Source organism: Xyrauchen texanus, chromosome 8, assembly GCF_025860055.1.
Source record: "Xyrauchen texanus isolate HMW12.3.18 chromosome 8, RBS_HiC_50CHRs, whole genome shotgun sequence".
Taxonomy (NCBI): domain Eukaryota; kingdom Metazoa; phylum Chordata; class Actinopteri; order Cypriniformes; family Catostomidae; genus Xyrauchen; species Xyrauchen texanus.
In genome coordinates this window covers 45,712,132-45,735,440 of record NC_068283.1, presented here as the reverse complement: position 1 = coordinate 45,735,440, position 23,309 = coordinate 45,712,132, and the positions used below count along the sequence as shown (strand labels likewise).

At 38.9% G+C, this 23,309-nt stretch overlaps 3 protein-coding genes across 3 annotated transcripts in view; all 3 read right to left on the bottom strand.

The window, feature by feature from the left end:
* LOC127648277 (interferon-induced very large GTPase 1-like) overlaps positions 1 to 23,309 on the bottom strand; it is a 341,847-nt gene that overhangs the window by 159,150 nt on the left and 159,388 nt on the right.
* LOC127648266 (interferon-induced very large GTPase 1-like) overlaps positions 1 to 23,309 on the bottom strand; it is a 399,776-nt gene that overhangs the window by 257,957 nt on the left and 118,510 nt on the right. The window lies entirely within an intron of this gene.
* Positions 2,793 to 22,122, bottom strand: LOC127648193 (interferon-induced very large GTPase 1-like). The gene is given in 5 exon segments (XM_052132776.1): positions 2,793 to 3,478; positions 3,632 to 7,742; positions 19,412 to 19,482; positions 21,894 to 21,972; positions 22,117 to 22,122. Coding segments are annotated over 5 exon segments (4,953 nt in total).

Here is a 23,309-nt window from a genome sequence, read left to right as displayed (position 1 = left end):
ATCCAACAGCATGCAGAGTGTCAGAGGATTAAACAGGAACTGGTGTGTGACTCGCAGCAGACTGCATGCACGACCATCGGCTCCGAATAAATTTTCTGAATGAACTCCCGTATTCGCCCCACTTAAATACCGGTATGTTCGGGGGCGGGATATGCAAATACCATCTGCCAACTTCTCATTGGCCTTTTTTCTTAGAACAGAGGTATATATTGGCGCTCAAGAGAGACCCCTAGTGTCGCTTCTCCGACACAACGTGGAGAGAGCGACAGAAGGGGAACCAGTGTTCATTTGCGCAGTTGTTTGTTTTATTAACAGTTTTTGTATTTTGGCAGTCAAGTCACGTTTAGTTTTAGTGTTTCTCACATTTCACATTGTTTCAAAGCAGTGTTCCAGAAAATCATGATGTCAAATCAGTAAATTGTAATTGTCTGTAATCTAATGGCATAAATTCCCCATTGAACAGCTTCAGTGAAAATCATGTCTTACTGTTTTCATCTTCAGGCCGTCAGTGAACAAGCTGAAGAATCAGAAACTCCAAAAGATGTTTAATAGAGAGAAATCTTGAGAGAAACCAGACTTCACTGGGGAGTGTTTTGACCTCCAGAAGTACAGCATTTAATTTGTTTGCAAGATTTAAATGTTTAAGAGTTTTGCTAAATCAACTCTTGAAAAAATAAACAATGGCTTATAACTCTTAAAAAAGGACGTTGGGTTAAGTGCTTGAATTCATTTAATAGAAAACCTTAAAAAAAATATTTGGATCAATTTTGAGCGTTTGCTGAATTTGTTTCATATATAAAAGTGTCCAAAAACATCCCGAGACACACTGATGTTTTTCTTTGAATGCACTCGTCTCAAAAATCATAAAAATACTTGAACTTATATCGATTTAATATCTAATTATGAAAAATGATCCACATGACACTATTGCATCACTCTTCTTGTGCACAGTCGGTGTATGTGCGCTCTCACTCGACTCAAACACGTCTGGCCCAAATGAGTTTGTTACTGCACACTACATTATTACTCTGTTGGTGTATACTGTAGATGTTGCAGAAACAGGAAGTGTAGTATAGTAGTATGTCATTCTGAACTCTAGTTTCTAACATGCTTCACATTCAATGTGACACACTGAACATATCTGTGATGATCACATCAATATGAGTAATAAAACACTCAGAGTCACGATTTCAGTCATTTTGAGATCATTTACTGAAGTTTTTGTTTCATACATGCACAGAATAGAAGTGAAGAAGAGCTGGTTAACAAAAGAGACTTCAGTTATTATAGTCACATGCACAATATGATTCATTGTTATTAGTTTTTCTAAACATGAAATATTCTAGATCCGACTTCTTATGAACAATAATGATGTATTAATCATGTTCTCATTCTAAGGTTTAGTAGATTATATGCAGGGGTCAGAGGTCATCTATCAGTCATGAACACTTTTCTGAATGTGTCTGAAGTTCCAGTTATTTCACTATAATAGAGTCACATGTTAAAATCAACTTTAAACAAGAATAAAACTACTGTAGATGATCTAGACAGAGTCTCTTGTGAGTTTTCTTCACTGCAGACTTTATTCTGGTCGTGTTTGTGGAATGAAGACCTCAACATCTGCAAAACACTTGAGCAAAACAAGTCGAGAAACAACAAAAGCCAAACAGGATGACTCTGAAAGTATTTCATTAGTAGAACTTGAAGGTTGTAAAATATACGTCTAAAACATTAATGATTAGAAATATCAAATATATCAATGGTTTATTTAATGAATCATGAAAGAAAACGATAATAAAAGTGATGTAAAAATAATAATGTAATGAAATCTCTCAATTCTATGTGATTTAATAAATGGTGAATCAAGTGTTTAATTGATGATTAATTATATGAATATTATTGATCATTATGAATAAATGCAGTAAAATAAAAATGCATATTCTCTAAATGAATAATCAATGTTATTACAGACCCTCAGTCACCCCTCAAATAACATACATTACTTTACATGTAATAAGTATGATGATTAAAATAAAGATAATAACAATCATAAAATATTAATTAACAGTAAATGAGATTAATATAAAGAGAAAATGTAAAGCAAAGAGATTAAAATGCACAACACTAAAGATTGTATTTCAGTTAGTTGATCCCAGAGAAACTGATGCTATTAGAGACGGCATTAACTCAGTCACCATCAGCTTGTAGATAACTCAAATGTGATAGAGGAGGAGTTATGTAGATGAGCAAATGAATGCGCTAATTAAGTTACTTGAGCCGCTAAGTTAACATCAGACAGCGTGTGACGTTTACTTAACATGTGACGACGCACACACACACACACACGCTCGCGCGCGCGCGCGCACACACACACACACACACACACACACACACACGATCCCACACACACACACGATCGCGCACACACACACACACACACACACACGCTCGCACACACACACACACATATATGCCCACACACACACACGATCGCACACACACACGCTCGCACAGAGATGCGCGCACGCACACACACACACACACACACACACACACGATCGCACGCACACACGCTCTCTCTGAAACACACACAAACACACACTCCGCTGCACGTCCTTCCTGCATTTTCAACAATTCATTGGCCTGATTCAATTATTCCTTACATATGTAATAATAATATATTTAAGTGTATCAGCACCTTCCAGCAGCCGGTTCCATACCAGGACATTTATATTTGATATTGTATTCTGTAATTAAAGAGCTTCTTAAACTGCTCTATTAGTTTATATTTATTAAAAGTATTTATTCAGACTCTCAATGGCATCTTGCTTTGAGTTCCTCCTCCACTCATCTGGAATCTGACCCGAGCCCTGGAACTTTTTATCATGATACTTTTCCAGATCTTTCTGGAATCTGCACACAAACCACTTCCAGTACGGCAGCTGAGAGACGTCAGGAGTGATGCTCCACTTAGCATAAACTCCTCCTGCTCTTCTGTATTCTTTGCATGGAAACCACTGACCTGATGATTTAAATCTTTTATCACTTGCCACTAAAGTTGTACAAAAATCAGCGCTGAGATCCTGTGTTCCATCGTAATGCCATCCTTTCAGTCCATCCACTCGATGGAAAGGAACACTGTGATCTCCATCATGGTCTTCTATTGTGTTGGTGCAGATTGCAGCACAGAAAGGACACTGAACCCAACAGCACTGACAGAAGTGACCAATCAGAATCTCATCTGATCTGTCCTTACAGTCCAGCTTCAGTTTAAAAGTCTCTGTACTGAATTTACTGCTTATGTCAGATATTATAGAAGGAAGTTCTACTTTCATCACATCTTCTAGTAGTTTGAAATCATCAACATCATCACGACTCACTCCACTGAAGTCTTTAACAGAGAAAATCAGCACATCTGAGAGCTTCTGTGTGAAACACTTCAACCACAAATCAACATCTCCACTGTTCACTTGAACATGTTCAGTAGATTCATGAGCTGCTTCATGATCTCCACTGTTCACTTGAACATGTTCAGTAGATTCATGAGCTGCTTCAACATCTCCACTGTTCACTTGAACATGTTCAGTAGATTCTTGAGCCGCTTCATCATCTCCACTGTTCACTTGAACATGTTCAGTAGATTCTTGAGCTGCGTTCATGATCTTCTGCTGCAGGAGTTTGATGTTCTTCATCATGTTGGGCTGAACACTGACACTGAACTGATCAGTGATGTACTGACTGACTTCAGCTCTGATGAAACTCTTGAAGTGATCTCTGGGATGTTTAATGTAGTTCATGTATTTGTTAAAATCCTCCTCTTCTGCCAGAAACTTCAGGATGTGTTTCTCCAGTTTAGATCTGTTTCCATTCAGTGATTCACAGTTTGTTCTCATTTCATCTGCTAAATCTCTGGCAGTGTTTTTGTAGACACTCTGTTCAATCGGATCTTTCAGTTTCTGACAGATGATCTCACCAAAAACAGCAGCTGATGATGCACCTTGACAATATTTCTGGAAAACACTGAAGTACTCTCCTCTCTTCTTCTCCATGTAGAGAACAGGATCATTGGCGTCTCTGAACCGTCTGTGTTGGTCAGTGAATGTCTTATTTGATTTCTTACAGATAGAAAACACCAAATCCATGAAGAATTCATTCTTGAACACATATTTTACAGGCTTTTCCTGATGTTCAATGAGTTTTGCCTCTATATAGCCTGTGAGTTCTTGAATGTAGCTTTTGTTGTAGCCCATCTTTGAAATGTTGAATGACAGGATCATTTTGTCTGTTTCATGAGCAATTTCACAGACTAACGTTCTTATTTGTGTTTCATCCTCTTTAGACAGGACAACACCAAACATCTGTTTTGCTCCTCTGATGAGATTTCTAGCAGGTCCTGTAATTCCACTGGATTTCTTTAACTGTACATAATCTGAATAACTCGACACACAGAAAATATTCCTCCAGTGATCTACAGGAACACTTTTATTGATGTCACTGAGGAGTATTTGCACATCTGTTAATATGTCAATGTCTTTGATTGGATGAGTGTCTCCGATGATCTTCTTCACATGCTGTTCCCAAAAGCAATCAAACTCTTTCTTCAGTGTTTCTTCATCATTTGCTTTGTCTCTGAGTTTTAAGGCGAGTGTTTTGCTCTTTTCATAGAGAGTGTTTTCATGATGTGTCCTCTGAGCATCAATCTCTTTCTTCAGGTCTCGCTGTTGAAGAATCTCATTTAATTTTCTTTTTGTTTCTCTCACAATGTTTTCTTGAAGCTCTTTGATTTTTATCTCAAATGAAGTTTTCCACTGAATCAGTATTTCTTTATCTTTGTCTTTCTCAAAGAAATCTGACATTGATTTTTTCACTTCTTCACTGTTCTCTTTCAGTTCTCTTTGAAGATGTGCTTCATCAACCGCATGAATTGTTTCATTTTCTATTTTGTTTTGTAGTTTGTTCTCAATTTCCAGCATGGCACTCCGGAGACTCCAGGTCCACTTGCTGTATTCTGTCTCCAGTTTCCTGTATGTTGAAATCTCCAGAGAATTTCTGAAGCTGAACACAAATCATTCATTCAGTAAAGCCTTCCAGAGATCTTCAATACGATCTTTCAGTTGTTTCAACATCATGCCATCTGATTTTGAGGCCTGTTTAAGAATTGTTTTCTTTAATTCTTGAACATTTTCACAGTAGTTTGTGTTTGGTGGTGCCATGGGTGGGCTGCCCTCCCAGAGTTGTGCAAAATACTTCACATCATTCTGAACATCAAATTCAATGACATCACTGAAACTTTCTGCATCACAGACTTCATCTTTAGCAGCAAGTTTTGTCATTTCATCCAGTTTCTCCAGCAGTCGTCTCCTTCCCTCCATGTTTTTCTCTCCAGCTGTGATGTCTGAAACATTCTGATGCACAAACATGCAGCTGGGATTCAGTCTGACCTTCTTCATCCTCAGGAAGGCCTGAACAACAATCTGAAGAGTGTCCTGCATATCAGATGGGTTTTCTCCAAAGATGTTGATCAATGTCAGTTGCCCAAGACCAACAACAAATGTGGCCAGTTCATTGTCATGATGTCTTGTTGATCTTCCAGCCAGTTCTAGAGCACGAAGTCCCTCAGTATCAACCACCAGAATATAGTCAAACTTCAGCTGTGCTTTCATCTCCTCTGACACTCTGACCAGCTGCATGAAAGCTCCTCTGGTGCACCTGCCAGCACTGACGGCAAACTGCAGTCCAAACATGGCATTCAACATGGTGGATTTCCCAGAGCTCTGAATCCCTAAAACTGACAGCACAAACACTCTCTGATCTCCCAGTTTCCTGATGAGTTCATCTAGAACAGCAGAGATCCAGATCAGAGGAACATGAGCAGCATCTCCATCCATCAGCTCCAGAGGAAATCCAGAGATCATCATCTCTGCTGCAAGACTCGGGAAAGAAGAGAAGTGAAACTGCAGACCTTCCTTGTTCTTCTTCACAGATGAACATGATTCATAGATCTGACCGATCTCTCTCAGGATGTGCTCCAAACCAAAGGTTGCAGCCTGAAGCTCCTCAGATATACTCTCTAGTTCTGCTTGATCAGTTTTAAGTTGTTCTCTTTGTTCGGTTTTGAGTTGCTCAGATTTATTTTTCTCTTTCAGGTGTAAGACTGTTGACCACTTTTCATCATATTTGTGATGTAGAGCAGAAAGTTCAGTTGAGGTGTGTTCATCCAGGAGGATCCCAAGCCATTTCAGGAAAAACGTTTTCTTATTTGCAGCATATTTTTCATTCATTTCATTAATAAAGTACTTCATGAAGTAACTAAGGGCAGTTTCATGCTGCTGTTTACGGACATTCTTCAAGGCTTCTTGTTTTCTACTTATTTCCATTTCTAGTTCACTCCCTTGAGGTCGATGAAGTTCTTTGTTCGTCTGACACCACTGATGCCACAGTTTTCCCTGACAGGGCAGAAATGATTCTTTGATTTTTGTCAGATCTTTATTCTTCAGTAATCTCAACATCTGCTGTGCTGCTTCTTTTCCTCTCCTGCAGTCTTCATCATCATCTTCATCTACTCTGATATCTGAGTGTTTGGACACATCTTCAAGTCTGAAAATAGAAGTTGATTCTGAAGATGAGATTGAGAGACAATCATTTATAGCTCTTCTGAGTTCTTCAGACACATCTGACTGATTTCGGTCTTTCAAACCAATTCTGTATTTTTTAGTTTTCTTTGTCTTAATTACAGCAAATTTATCCTCAGCAAAAAGGCAAATGAGCGGCTTTGAGCCCTTGATGAGTTTTTCAACTTTTGTCATATTTTTGTCATCCCTGTCAAGTTGTGGCAGAATAACAACATTGACTGAGGACATTTCCATCAGGATCTGCAGCTGTTTCTCATGGTCTCCTGCATCTCCATGTAGATTACAGAACGCAACACAGTCAGTAAATGTATCCGTGTCTTTTCCAGACGGACAGTACCAGGCGATCTCCACCACTCCAGCCATCAGTACTCTGGTTCTGCTGCTGCCTGGGCAGTTCCTGTGGAAGAACGTGTTGTGTTTCTCATTGATCAGACTGTTCATCAGCTGAGACTTGGATGAGGACACTGAGCCAAACCTGAAGAAACACACCATTGGAGTTTCTGCCTTACAGACTGACTGGACTTTACTGATGATTTTACCTTTATCATCAAATGTCTTCCAGCTCTTGTTGATTTGTCTGAATGTCCAGAGAGGAAACTCAATGTGTTGTGTGAATGGATCAGGTACAAGCAGAGGCAGAGCATACTGACACTGTGACAGTTTAGTCACCATCAGCTGCTTCAGGAAACTATCAGCACAGTGAAACACGGCCATCTGGACATCCATTGGGTGAACAGGATCTGGTTTGCTTGTTTCTTCATTAGACAAAGATATATTAAACAAATCGTCCTCATCATCATCGGAGTCATTGTCTTTGTACTGTGTGTGTTCTTGTTTTTTGGGCTCTTTAGTTTTAATGTATCTTGCTCTGTAGTTCATCATCAGTAGTTTTTGTAGGAATGTCTGAAACAGTTCCTCTTCAGCACAAGACTCTTGAGACTGTAATGAACCTGCAGTTATCTGAAGAACATCTTTTCTTTTCAGTTTGTTTTGCAGTTTGCCCTCAAGATGAAGTCTCTGAAACAGATGCTCTCTATTTTCTCTTCTAGTCTTTTCCTGTTGTAATTCTTGACCTGGACTGACTCCTGTTGTCTCAAAGTTGTTTTCATTCTGTTTAATAGATAAAACAATAATTATAAAATATAACAATAATACACTTTGTACATTATTTTTCAGTATAGAAACACCTTGAGTTAAAAATAACATGTATAATATGTAAGTGTACACACACATGAGACAGGGACTAAAACAAATCGTTTTTAATTTCAGCTCGATCAGAGCAAAAACAGTATTTTTTCATTCTGGTTTTAGCGATCTGAGGTGTCCTTTCCAAAAGGTTACTGGTTAGACCGAAATAAAAGAACAGTTCATCAGTGGTGAGTGTAATATCGCCCCTAGCTCCGCCCCTGCGGTTAATAACGTTCTTTATAACGAGAGTGCATTGTGTTAATAAGCTTTGAAAATAACAATAACATTAAATCATCCAATGCTGGGATTTATGTGTATTTTTTCAGAGACAGATGCAACATTTTGTGTATTTAACATTTTTAATTATTATACCGCAACACATCTGTTAAACCTATTTTATTTAACAGATCTGTCAGTCTGTGATGTCTGACAGGTTACATCTTTTATTCTTACTAAAGCATAACTGTATTAATATGCATTCTGGCACATGATGTGATCAGTACTTAAAGCAGATATCAGTGAAATTTATCACAGTGAAAATATGCTGATATGATAATGTGCTATTGAACACAAAAGTTCAGTTATTTAATAATTGGTTTAATAATTATCATTATTTTCAAGAACATGATTTACAGTTTAACTTAATCATCAAATGTTTAATCAATTAATTCTTAAAACCTTTAATAATAAAGATTAATAATCTTTAACGTCATTGCAGTCTTGCTTGTGATTAATTATTGATATTATTATTAATATTATTATTACTACAGATAATATTACTTCACATTTTACTATACAGTTGTATTATTAATATATTAGCATTCAGTTTTCTATTAAATTTTAAAATTTCAAGCATCTAGATTTTATTTTGAATCGTGCTTTTATTATGACGTGTGTTTTTTGCAGGAAGCTTCTTCAAGTCTGACAAATGAAATGTAGGACACAGTTTTGGACTGTTTATATTTTATATTACTGGTGTTTGTGTATGTGGTCATTTTGAAATGTGATGTTTTAAATTGTATTACTGTGAAACACTTTGGTCAACTCTGTTGTTTTAAATGCAATACAAATAAAGTTGAATTGAGATTAAAGAGCAAATATTGTGATTTTAATTATATAAATATATATTTGACATGTGCTGCGTGGTTCACAGTAGATTAGTGTTCTGCTCTGTCATCTGATACAACATGAATGATTCTCAGTGTCTGTGGAGTTTCTAGTGGATGAGAGGTCTGATTTATTTAATGTACGCAGCTCATCCACAGTAAGATTGCAGACTTCAGCAGTTTAATAAATCACACTAAGACATGTCACAATTTTAATTAGATTAATTGTCCCTTTCAATGTAAAAAGAGTAACAAAGCACATGCTCAAAATGAGCCTGTGAGCATTTTAAAGGTGTCTTGTGTCAGTCATACTGCATGCCAGTACCAGATAGTCAGTGCTTGGTACTACCGTTACTGCAAAAACATTTGTATCGTTATATCTTTTTTATTTTAGTATTGACTTTGTACCAAAGTAAAAAAAAAAAACATTTTAGCATTTTTATTTTTTTAAGTGATTTGAATAATGGGGACAGTTTCCTCATAAACCACGTTTATAACATAATACCCTTGTAATTACCAGTTTTTAACCTAAAAATGACCCAAACTCACAAACACACACACAAACAACAGTGAGACTTTTGAGTGTGTTGGTCGAGTTGTCTTTTGATTGGTATGATATTTTGATCATATATGATCTCACTTTTGATGTGAGTGGTCCCAGATTCAAAACTTCTTCAGGTTTACAACTTAATATTGAACTAAGCAAAACTGCTACTACATATCAGTGGATCTCAGAAACAGGTGAGCACAGATTTCATATTTCACGATTTTTATGAAACAGAGATCGGACCACCGAGCAATACTGAAGCGGAGCGCACGTCTGCATGCGGGGGCACAACTGACTACAGTGAAGCAGATTGAACTCGAAAGGTTTTAGAGGAAGTACACTCACTCAATGGAGACAGAATATGTCAAATAGTTTTCCTCAAATGTTTTGTACTGCTATTCTGGACAGTTCCACGTCAATTTAACCCCTGACCACATCTGAAGTTGCTCCAGGTCAGATTTAAACCTATTCCAATCCATAGTTCAACACACAATCCACTACACCACACAGACTCAACCTCGACAGCCACTAAAGGACATACCAAGCTAATCGTATTCATAGCCAAGCACTGTAGTCACCATGATCAACTCTGTATTCAAACAACATTTTAACAGATTAAAATCAACATTTGATAGGAGGAAAAGTCCAGCAACTATTCAGAAAGCACATCACAAAGACCTCCAGCAAAACAACATCAACTCTGACACTGCTCTGATAGCACACATACATCACCCAGATGTCTATTTGATGTGTGTGTGTTTACATCTAGAAGATGCAAATCCATCTATAAGACGTGTGTCAATAAGTAGTCTCAGATGTCAATAAGACTCTCAGCAGATGCCTTTGAGATGTTTATGATTATAATGTTTGTAAATCTGATCTTTTTAAGATGTTTAGCAGATGTTAATTCGATTTTGATGCTTGCCAGATGAAAAGATCTAAAACAGACACCTTAGAGATCTGAGTGGTCCAAGCAAGAATTGAACCAACATGCCTTCACCTATTTCTAATACCAGTGCTTTTACCACTGTGCCACTGAGTTGGCATACCTGTTGAGTGGCAAAGAGACTTCCTGAAGTTGGATAAAAATTCTCTCTACAGTTTTAATAAGACAAAGACAGAATCAATGATACATTAAAAGATTTGTTTAAATTGTTTAAATAATGAATTACAAATACTCACGTTACTGTATATAGAATATTTCAGCTCTGCAGAATCATACAATGCAATTGAATAGTCTTCAAAAAATGTAAGCTCCAAATATCACATAAAGGCAGCTTAAAAGTAATCCATGTGACTCCAGTTGTTAAATTCCTATCTTCAGAAGAGATATTGTTACGTTTGGTGCCCAAGGAGTGGAAGAGAGGAGCCGCAGGTATAGAAACTTTTAATTATAAACACTGGAGTAGAACATTCACTGGAGTGGAAACAAACACATTCACAAACATAACCATTCAAGGACTGACAAAACAAAACTATGAACAAAACTAGAGGGTATATATACACATGGAAACTTAATGAGGCATACAGGTGGGGATAACGATGAAGTGATTAGGGCAGTGGATACTGGGAAATGGAAGCGCAGCGTAGTTCTAGCGGGAAGACTAGCAGCTGTACATCATCACATCATTAGCTGGGTAATTCCCAGCCAATCACATGTAAGCCAATGCTTTATAAGTCCGCTCACAATCGATCACATTGCTGTTTCGGTGTGCTAACACTGCAACTAGACGCGTTTCAACATCTCCAGGCCAAACGATAACCAGTGCACAGAACATCTCTGGAAGCCCACCTTCCCTTTCCAACGACGTCGTCACTTCATCTCAACTTCTGCCAACATCAAACCCATGGGGAGTAAACAACCAGCAAACCCGGATCTTCACCCATATCCCATTCAGCGCGCACCCCGCGAATCCTGCAAAATCATCGGCTCCGGCAGCAGCCGGCTTCCATCAGAAATAAGCTAAGTCATTTTCATATCCATCAAATGCATTCAGATCTAGTCATGGGTCTAGATCTTCCGTTGCCATGCTACCTGTTCATCACAAAGTTGCAACGCTGCCTGTTCATCATAACGCATTCGCATCAACATCAAAAGCCAGTATTTCATGTCAACAGCGCATTCACTCTCATAGTATGGCAGGCAATTGCGTAATTTCATGAGGGCAACTCGGTCAAGGTTCATTCACTTGTCATCCACAGTCTGCATGCCCGAGCGTTCCCCATCGGGGAATTAAGATAATTATTCATGCATATCATCGTGTACAGTCAACGCTTATCGTACGGGCTCTCATTACTTCATTCAGTAAGATTCCCCCATTTTTGCCGGTCGCCTTCGCCCAAATCACGTAACGGGTGCGTTCCAATCCAATTCATCATCCCTATGCCCTACTCACTAGGAAGTCCGAGCCCATGATGTGAGCATTCCGAGGGAGCATGACATCAGTTTCACCTGTTGATGTGCGTCCCCCTTCCCGAGCACAAACCATGCAAATTACATACCCAACTTAAATGGCTGTATCTACTGGCCCCCTTGGAGTATGGACACAGTTGTGGTATCTTTTGAAAGAAGACACTTTGGGCTTCATTTCCCAAGTTTCAGAATTAATATTTGTTGTCATTTTTAAAGCAAGAAGACTTTGAGATGGGCTCATTCTGTTTAGAAGACTTCATATAAAAGATAATATACAGTTTTACAACAGGAATGCTGCTCAGATTGCATAGTCTGTCGCAGAATGACGATGAAGTGTAATTCTTCCAGGTGAGATCTCATGTAAACAATGGAGAACATATCAAGATTTATAATTACGTACAAAAGTGCTACTGGACGTTATAGAATGAACTCTGTCACGGACAATTGACCCAAGCAGGCTGAACTGGATCCATCTGTCGATCGCGATTTCATAATAAGGTATGAAGTCCCGTTTTTGATATTGCATGTTGTCATCCGCACTTCCGGCACAAATAAACAAATAGCTGTTTCTGGAGGACTGCTATCATGCAACAGAGATCGGATACCAACGTTGAACACTTAGACCTTCGAAAAGACGTATAATCTGTTATCATTAATCGCATATCCATGCATGCATATATCAGAATGCAAATGTATTAAACATAAGCAGAGTGACGTCACTCCCGAGTGCAAACAAATATGTATCAACGGGTTAATATAGCCTTCACCAAGCCTTTTGAAAGAATTCGTTCGGTACAACATTTCGATGAGGTTTATGGATTCATGCGATCCATAAAACGCTGCATTTTCTTACTCTAGACGTATTTACATGGTCTCATCGCTAGCACCACTGTTGTGACGTGCCTCTGACACCTAGCGGTAGGCTCCGCACCGCTTCCCCTATTCATCAGATTATCTACCACCAGCGTAAGGCATTTCGCTATGATCAGGTCATACAGTGAGTAATTCCCATCTCATGGCATACTTGCATTTTATTATCATTCAGGCATCATCAATGAGCAGAAATTCGTTGGCATGTCTTCACAAATCATTCACTCATCGTGGTCAGACCACTACAGCAACAACTAATCAGAACCAATATGATCGACATATATAAATGCCGGAATGCAGCCATACATGTTTAGGCGTGTGCGTATCTGGTCTCCGGAATATGTCAGAGACAATGGCAACTTGGCACATCAGCTGTCGAATCAGCTATCAAGCACATTCGGAAGGAGATTTGCAAATATTCACAAAATATAAAGTGCGATACTGCATCTTCAGGTCGTAAAGGTGGGACATGAACAGCTGGAACGGATCCATGCTCGAGAATCACATTCTTGAAGATCCCGATTCATATCAACACACATTCACAAAGCAGTCTGGTGCAAGATGATTTGCACAAACTTGCACACATTCTTCAAAAACTAAACTGTCCACTGCATCTTCAGGGCTCTATGCCGGGAGTACATGAAGACTCTTATGTTCCTTTTACAGCCAACGACAAAACTCATGAAGCTGAGACATTCTTCTCACCGTATTTGCTCCAGCTCGAGGAATAAGAGGGAGGAGAGCGAGAGTGAGAGAGGAAAAGAAAAAAAAACCAGCCACGTCTCTAGAATTCTAGACATCACACACATTCTCTAACCATGCAAGCTTGCCCCCCTAAAGAAACATGACAGGATCAGGTCTATTTGCACGTTGTTCTCTGGTCAGTTTGGGTCTCCTAACACAATCTCCAGCCCTCTCAGGCCACCTCAATTTTGCCATGCTTATCATTCCTCAAGGCCACTCCTTCGTTTTTCAGCCTCCTCACACTAGTTCATTCCATAGACAGCCTCTCCTACCCACCAATCGACAATGGCTGCCGAGAATCTCCAGACGACATGCCCCTATTCTCGGACATGGCTCCCTCAATAGGATTCAGGGGTTGCTGTCTAGGACCATGGTTCACAGGGGAATGGCCAGAATTATACTTTCTTCAATATAGCTTCCTATGCTCCAGACGCTCTCTTCGAAAGTAATCCCATTGCTAAATATTTCATAATTGAATGTATTTAATAAATGTTCTCGATCTACAATCCCTGTCTCGATGCGGCTCAGCGGAGGGAAGAAAGAAATGACACCGAGACCCAAGCTTCAAATCCTTCCTCGCCATTCGTACAGCACTTCATCATAAGGTCCAGCAAACAACCTTCCCCTCTACCCTCCAATGAAATGGTTCTTTACCCTATATGGGGTCAAATATATGTTTGAGTTCAGAAATAGGAAATACATTCCCAGAACCACTGCAGCCTCGTTTCACGATGACACAGCAAGCTACATCTACAAGAGAAGTTTAAAATAAATTATTAGCGTACATAAATCACCATGGCGGCATACGCTCTCATCACATGTCATAACTCGCCTGCCGTCTCCTCCTTTGGAGCCAGCAGTGACTCAGGTCACGTCTCACGACACCCTAAGACCGCGACCGGTCTACATGCCCAAGGTTCCTACGACTCCCTTCAGAGACCAGGTAGTGAACCTGCAAGCGCTGCCCCGGGAGGAGCCAGACCCATCTCCTTTGTTGCTGTGTCCGGTATGTACTTTGCGTATCTATTTGGACCACACACAGAGCTTTAGACATTCCGAGCAGCTCTTTGTCTGCTTTGGTGGACAGCGGAAAGGGAACGCTGTCTCCAAACAGAGGATTTCCCACTGGGTGGTTGAAGCAATAGCATTGGCCTATCATGCCCAGGCCGTGTCCATCCTCTTGTGGGTTCGAGCACACTCAACGAGAAGTGTGGTATCCTTGTGGGCACTAGCCAAAGGCACCTCCTTAGCAGACATATGCAGAACAGCAGGTTGGGCAACACCCAATACCTTTACGAGATTTTACAATCTCAGGATTGAGTCGGTTTCATCCTGTGTTTTCTCAGGTCCGAGCCGGTAGAACTCGGTAACGCGGTAAAAACTGACCGGGTGTACTGCTTGCACCTAGCGCCCTTTCCCTCCGCTGAGATAATATAGTGCGCTCTTATCCCAGAAGATCCCACTAACTCTGCTCCCTGGATAACTCCTCCCTAGCCCTCTGGTCCGCGAATTCAGCTGAAGAATTCACCCAATGCGAGTACTCAAATTACTCTGTAGTGGAACAGGTGCTCCACAGGTCGGGCCCCCGTGTGGACTTGTCCCCCTGTGTGTATTTTCCGTGGTACGGTCCCCTTGGTCGCCGTGTTTGTAGCAACTCCATCCTCCCAATGAGGTAGGATCTACCACCTCGCCATTCTCCACATGCAACTTAAAATCCAGCCTCTTTAACTCTATGCGAGAAACATAGAGAGAGAAAAGGCGCGGCTTACTCCCATGCTTGACAGTCGCCCTGTTCCCCCCATATCGGAGTGTAGGGAACCAGAGGTTTATGACGATCTTATGGGGCATTGGGGAAGGGTACATACAGTCTGACACGGCCTGTCATTTTGGCACGCAACTACCTACCCACACCTGTGTCAGCAGCGCACGTACATGGCGTAGGTTCAGCACATGGCATGATTAAAATTGGAACCCTAGTGTTGCTTCAACACAACCTCGAAGTGAGCGACAGACAGCGAACGTCTAGGTTACTGTTGTAACCTCCATTCCTGCCTCGGAACGCCTCGTTCCCTCCATCAGAGAACGGAGGTTACAACAGTAATCTAGACGTTATTGTTTCCACACTGTAAAATTATTAGTTGAAATTGCCCAATTTGTGACGTAGAAGATACAAAATGTAATATCCCCCTCTTTCCACAACATTTCATAGAGAGCAGCTGATTGAGGGACTCCCAAAACTACTATCACTGTTGTTACTGTAGTTTGCTTTTAACCTAATAAAAAGATTAAGATGTGGAGTAAAGTCACAAGATGCAAAAAAGACAACAGGGAACATGACAAGTAAAGTCACAAGACGAATGGCCGTAACCATTTATGAGGACACTGAGGTCCGGACCTCTGTCAATTTTTCATATTCAGAAATAAAATTATACTAAATGAAAAATCAGTGGTTGAATTACAATTAGAATTCAGTTTAGACGGTTGGCTAGATTATTTAGTGTCCACATACTCCAAAAGTGTCAAGAAATGGTGCTACCTGATTAAACTGAATGTAAATGGAATATAATATATTATTATACACAGTCTGCCTCAAAGTGAATTCCACTCAACCCAGCTGGTGTAGATACACCACCTCAAACCAGACAGCTTAATTATCATAGAGGTGAACATGTATCCACACCTTTGTGTCACAGCACACGGGTTATCACATTCTCATGGACATCAAATGATTATAGGACAGGAAGTGGCAACGGGCCATCAAGAACCACTCCTGAGAAATGAGCACCAAACTTTTGTTAAATCTAATATACATCAGTAGTGTAACTTCATTTACATCAAAAGTTTCGACTCATTGACATCGTGGGTGGTTTGAGAAATTGATTATAGTTTAAGTTTACAATGTTCATTGTTCAGTCTGAATATGCAGAATCCAAAGTGCTTCATGTGTCACTGCAATAAAGACTTCAAGATTAACGACTATCCACTGTCCTTTTATTCTTACACCTGATAAATATATATTTAATTTAAACTGATTGTACTAAAATCACTGATATAATTAAAAGATATTTGAGTCACTGTTTGGTTCTCAGCTGTACATCAACAGAACCCTCTCCAGATCCTCCAGACACTCTTTCTGTTCTTTGAGAACTATAATCTGCACATTTAGTAATGAATCTGATGTCTTACATATATAGTGTTTTTTTTATCTCATGGACATAATTGATAATGAACATTTACATGCTCCCTGTTACAAATCTTTGATATTCATTCACACTATAAACTAACAGAGAGTTTCCAGAAAGGTCCATTTTATGTGCAAATTTCGCTGTTCTGCCCCCCTCTTTGGGCCCACTGCAGTTTGCCTACCGCAACAACCGCTCCACTGATGATGCCATTGCATCTACACTACACACTGCTCTCTTCCATCTGGAAAAAAGGAAGACATATGTGAGAATGCTGTTTGTAGACTACAGCTCAGCATTCAACACCATAGTGCCCTCCAAGCTTGATATGAAACTCCGGGCTCTGGGCTTAAACAGCTCGCTGTGCAGCTGGATTCTGGATTTTCTGTCAGGCAGACGTCAGGTGGTTAGAATGGGCAGCAACACCTCCTCATCACTGAACCCTCAACACTGGAGCCCTGCAGGGCTGTGTTCTCAGCCCACTCCTGTATTCCCTATACACACATGACTGTGTGGCAACACATAGCTCCAATGCCATCATTAAGTTTGCTGACGATACGACGGTGGTAGGTCTGACCACTGACAATGATGAAAGAGCCTACAGAGAGGAGGTGCACACTCTGACACGCTGGTGTCAGGAGCACAACCTCTCCCTCAACGTCAGTAAAACCAAGGAGCTTGTAGTGGACTTCAGGAGGAAAGACAGAGAACACAGCCCCATCACCATTAATGGAGCACCGGTGGAGAGAGTCAGCAGTTTCAAGTTCCTCGGTGTCCACATTACTGAGGAACTCACATGGTCCATCCACTCTGAGGCCGTTGTGAAGAAGGCTCACCAGCGCCTCTTCTTCCTGAGAAGGCTGAGGAAGTTTGGAATGAACCAGCACATCCTCACACGGTTCTACACAAGTACTGTAGAGAGCATCCTGACTGGCTGCATCACCGCCTGGTACGGCAATAGCACCGCCCACAACTGCAAAGCCCTGCAAAGGGTGGTGCGAACTGCCAGACACATCATTGGAGGTGAGCTTCCCTCCCTCCAGGACATATATACAAGGCGGTGTGTGAAAAAAGCTCGGAGGATCATCAGAGACTCCAGCCACCCGAGTCATGGTCTGTTCTCACTGCTACCATCAGGCAGGCGGTATCCAGAGGTGTCAAGTAACGAAGTACAAATACTTCGTTACTGTACTTAAGTAGAGTTTTTAGGTATCTTTACTTTACTATTTATTTTTTTGTCAACTTTTTACTTCTACTCCTTACATTTTAAAAACAAGCTCGTTACTCTAGTTTCTGATTTTTTTTTTTTTTTCAACGCCAGATAGACTGATTTCGAGCATCATTGGATGAGGCACAAAACCCTATAACATTCAAAGATGTCATTGGTGTGTGGGCTCTCCATCTTTTCTGCGCATGGCACGAAACGAAGTGCACGTTCAAACAAAATGTGTCAGAAAGAGATTCAGTTGGCAAGAGCATGATGTCTGGCGAAATGTCCGAAGCGTCTGAAAGCACAGGCGAGAACGTTGGTAGTAGTTCTAGTGATGGTGACCAGCAAAACCTTCCACATCCCTGGCCTTACCTCAAAGAATTGTTCGAAATCGTCGGGAGCAAAAACGACTACGTGGAGAATGCACTGCAAACTTTGTGAACCAAAGAACCATGTACTTTTGGCTTTCAAGAACTCCCCTTCCAATTTGAAGAAACATGTAGAGGTAAGCTGTTTTCTTTGTTATTATTATATTATATTATATTATATTATATTATATTATATTATTAATTCATTTAGAGTATTAATTAATTCAGTTTGAAGTCTTTGTCTCTCTTTTTGTCCACCCACACTCAAATGTATGCAGTATATTTCTCTCCTTAACACGCACTGACAAGCACACTCCTTAATACACAGACACTCAAGTCACAGTCATTTGCTGCTAAAATAATGTTCTGATAGTTTTGCCGGCCAGGGTATGTCTTGAATATTACTACCTCAGTTGGAAAGTCTATTTGCATTCCAATAAAGTTTGAGGAAAACATGCCCATTGTTGTCTTTGATAGCATTATATTTTTGTTTGATATGTTTCACCGTGTCTTGGGATCCATGTAGCACTAATCAGTTGTTAAATTAAGCTTCTATTTCTAACAGTTGTCAATGATACGAGGTCCAACGAGTCTTCTTTTTTCTTAGGGTTACTTTATACTTTTTTACTTTAAGTATGTTTTAGAGCCTGTACTTTCTCACTTTAACTTGAGTAAAGAGGTTGAGTTGATACTTCCACTTTTATTGTATGTGTATTCTATATTGTGTTTACTGTACATTGTATATTAGTACTGTTTTGTGTAAGTATGTTGTTTATTGTAATTGGTATATGTCTCGTCACTGTCATGACTGCTATGTTGCTCAGAACTGCACACAAGAATTTCACCCATTGTTGCACTTGTGTACATGTTAGTGTGACAATAAAGTGATTTGATTTGATTTAAATGTCTTCATTTATTTATGAAAGTGTCATGAATGAGGCCCAGTGTTATTGATCAAAGGCAGGGCTTAAGATCTGTATATTCTTCAAACTTATGAACATCCTAAAAACACTCAGTTCAGTTTGATTTGAATTGTATGGATTTTATTTTATGCTGTTTATATGTAGTTCACTGTCATTTGCTGTGAGAAAATGGCATCAATGTGAAACAAGTTTTATAACATAAATGTACTTTTAAACTTCAGCTCTCACCTTTACTGAATCATTTGTTTTCTCAGTGATGCTGTTTCCTGTCGCACCCTTCACTGTGTTTTCAGTTGAATCTGAAAAAGAGAAAACTGCAATAGTCTTACACAGAACACAATACCATTGAAGATGACTTCATTATTATTTTGGGGTACACTCAATAAAGTTTAATGAATTATATCATAATTTGCTCATCCTGTAAATATATTCAAGCAGACTTCATAAACTCGTTTCCATAACAAACTGTCTAGATTACGATTGTGTGACCTCTCCAATAATGTTACCACAGATGATTATTTCTCTTTTCAAAAGTCTGTCAGAAGTTATTCAGTCAATTTTAAACATTAGTCAGTGTTCACTTGATACATCAAAGACAATTACAATTGTACAATAACAAAGAATGACATTATTATTATGATCATATATCAACTCAAATATTTTAGGTAATGCAACCTCTGTTGATAACCCGAGGAGGAGGGCTTCCCCAGCTGAGTCTTAGTTCCTCTTAAGGTTTGTCCTCATCTATTAAATATCTTTGGGAATTGTTCTTTGCCACTGTTGACTTTGGCTTGTTCACTAGGGGGGTTTGTGAGGCACAATTTTCTATTCCATTAAAAAAGAAAAGATCTGATTTCTATAAATCTGCTTGATAGAAATGTGTATTCTACACAAATAAAACTGAATTAAAAAAGAAAACTGAATTTAATTTCACATAAACATTTCCAGCTGGTGCTGAGTTCATGCAAGTCATTTAGGTTTAGAGTTGAATAAATTCAATATAAAAACATTTCAGGTTGAATTTGTCTCTCAAAGTAATATTCAAGAATATTTTATGAAAGAAGTTGGTTGTATTTATTCTCAAAAAAGAAACATCAACAGGGAATGTGCACATCAAGAGCATTTGTTTTAGGTGGTCAGGAGATACAAGTCATGGGAAAAAGAAAGTACACCCTTCTTGAATTCTATGGTTTTATGCATCAGGACATAATAAAAATCATCTGGTCTTTAGCAGGTCTTAAAATGAGGTAAATACAACCTCAGATGAACAACAACACGTGACATATTACACCGTGTCATGATTTACTAAACAAAAATAAAGCCAAAACGGAAAACCCATGTGTGAAAAACTAAGTACACCTTATGATTCAATAGCTTATAGAACGACCTTTAGCAGCAATAACTTCAAGTAATCGTTTTCTGTATGACTTCATCAGTCTCTCATATCATTATGGAGGAATTTTGAAACTCTTCTTTACAATGTTGCTTCAGTTCATTGAGGATTGTGGGCATTTCTTTAAGCACAGCTCTCTTAAGGTCCCGCTACAGCATTTCAATCGGGTTGAGGTCTGGACTTTGACTGGGCAACACTTTGATTCTTTTCTTTTTCAGCCATTCTGTTGTAGATTTGCTGGTGTGCTTGGGATCATTGTCCTGTTGCATGACCCAATTTCGGCCAAGCTTTAGCTGTCAGACATATGGCCTCACATTTGACTCTAGAATATTTTGGTATACAGAGGAGTTCATGGTCGACTCAATGAGTGCAAGGTGCCCCAGGTCCTGTGGCTGAAAAACAAGCCCAAATCATCACCCCTCCACCACCGATCTTGGTAGTTGGTATGAGGAGTTTGTGCTGATATACTGAGTTTGGTTTTCACTATACGTGGCACTGTGCATTATGGCCAAACATCTCCACTTTGGTCTCGTCTGTCCAAAGGACATTGTTCCAGACGTTTTGTGGTTTGATCAGATGCAACTTTGCAAACCTAAGCCGTGCTGCCATGTTCATTTAGAGAGAAGAGGCTTTCTCCTGGCAAACCTTCATAACAAACCACACTTGTTCAGTCTTTTTCTAATTGTACTGTCATGAACTTTAACATTTAACATGCTAAATGAGACCTGTAGAGTATGAGATGTAACTCTTGGTTAGATGAGATGTTTTTTAATTTGTCTGAGCATTGCACGGTCAGAGCTTGGGGTGAGTTTGCTGGGACGTCCACTGCTGGGAAGATTGGCAACTGTCTTGAATGTTTTAATCTTTCTCACTGTAGAATTATAGACTCTAAATTGTTTGAAAATGACCTTATAACCCTTCCCAGATTGATGGGCAGCAACAATTGCTTCTCTATGATCATTGCTGATGTTTTTCCTCCTTGGCATTGTGTTAACACACACCTGAATGCTCCAGACAAGCAAACTGCTAAAACTTCAGCTTTTATAGAGGTTGTCACACTTGCTGATGATCAATTAATCAAGGGCATTTGATTAGCAGCACCTGGCTGCTACTTAGCCTCTCAATTCCTATGGAAGCAGTAAGGGTGTACTTAGTTTTTCACACATGACAAATAAATCTTGACACAGTGTAATATTTCATGTGTTGTTGTTGTTCATCTGAGGTCGTATTTACCTCATTTTAAGACTTTTTTTTAATTAATCTCTCTCTTTCACTCTCTCCTTTTATCTTAAATCAAATCACTTAAATTATTTTTACCTGATATTAGAGTCGATTGATCTTTTTCTGTTGCCTCTTTCTCAGTCAGTGGTCTTTCTGTTTGATGAGATCCATCCGACTGTGGAGATTCATGGTTGATGAAAACACATTAAATAATCATTTCTATTTTAAAGGGGTCATATCATGAGTTAAATTATCAACTCTCTGATAACAGACAGAGCAACATTTACACATTATTGACAGCTATTCTGTTATCAGATACTTCCATCACAGTGAGGAAATAATAAGATAACATTATACTATAGATATCAATATTCATAAACACCAGAATAACTAATGAGAAGTGTAAATTGTGGTAAAGTCTGTAAAATCTTGTGTTTATAATAATTTCAGTCTTTTATTGAAGATGGGGCTGTAAACTTCCCCAAAGCCATGTTACTATTAATGAAAACTAAAACGTAAATTACATGAAAACTTTTTTAATTAAAGTTTTAAAACTAACAAATTGAAAAAACTGACACAAAATAAAACACATTTTCATAACTCTAACTTAATTTCTGATTTTTGAAACCTTTGTAACCTGAATTATGAATTTAATTTTTATTATAAAGAGCCTGCATTATTTTCTGTTACTGATATTAATTGAAACTAAATAATTAAGGTGTGATCACACCTGTTACTCTGCTCTCAAATTATTTAATTAATGCTTGAAATTCCTATAAAACTATTTTATTTTTGTTATATTGTAGATTCTTACCAACGTTACTCAATGATGAGATTTAAAACATGATCTCTCAAAAGTTTCCTTGTTGCTATGGCGATCATCAGATGAAACCAAATAAGACTAGGGATTGAGTCGCTTTAGATAAAAGAGTGATAAATAAATAAATGTAAATAACTTCAAACCTGAAAATGAGTCAACATTCCCAACAGCACAAAAGTTCTCAGTTGACTGTTATAAACTGCAGCAGATGTGTCCTGGTGTCTTGAATCGATCTACGTAGCAGAAAGTATGAAAGTCAGTGTTACTCTGTGCTCTTTTGATGTGCTACACTGTGACCTGGTCTTAAATATTGTACCCATATTATGCAAGACACATGCCAGCCATTCAGAGGGGATCTATAAGTTGTAAAAACAATGTATTTTTCCAGTAAATCACATGACCTGTAGGAAATCGGAAACACTTCAGTATGTTTCAGTATTCTGTTATCTGAAGATTGCTTTATCAGAGTCAAATGTCTCTTTAAGGTTGTACTTGTGAACATTTGCAGAATATGTATCGTGAATTACCTATTATTGCTCTTTTTGTGTATCTTTTCCTGAGAAAACCTTTCAAATCAGTTGCTTTTTAAATATAGCTTGTGCATTTTCTGAAAACATCTGACAAATGGCCAAAATTACATTTTATTTGTAGTGTATCATCTAATTGTTTAATCCAAGACTTATATTACAACA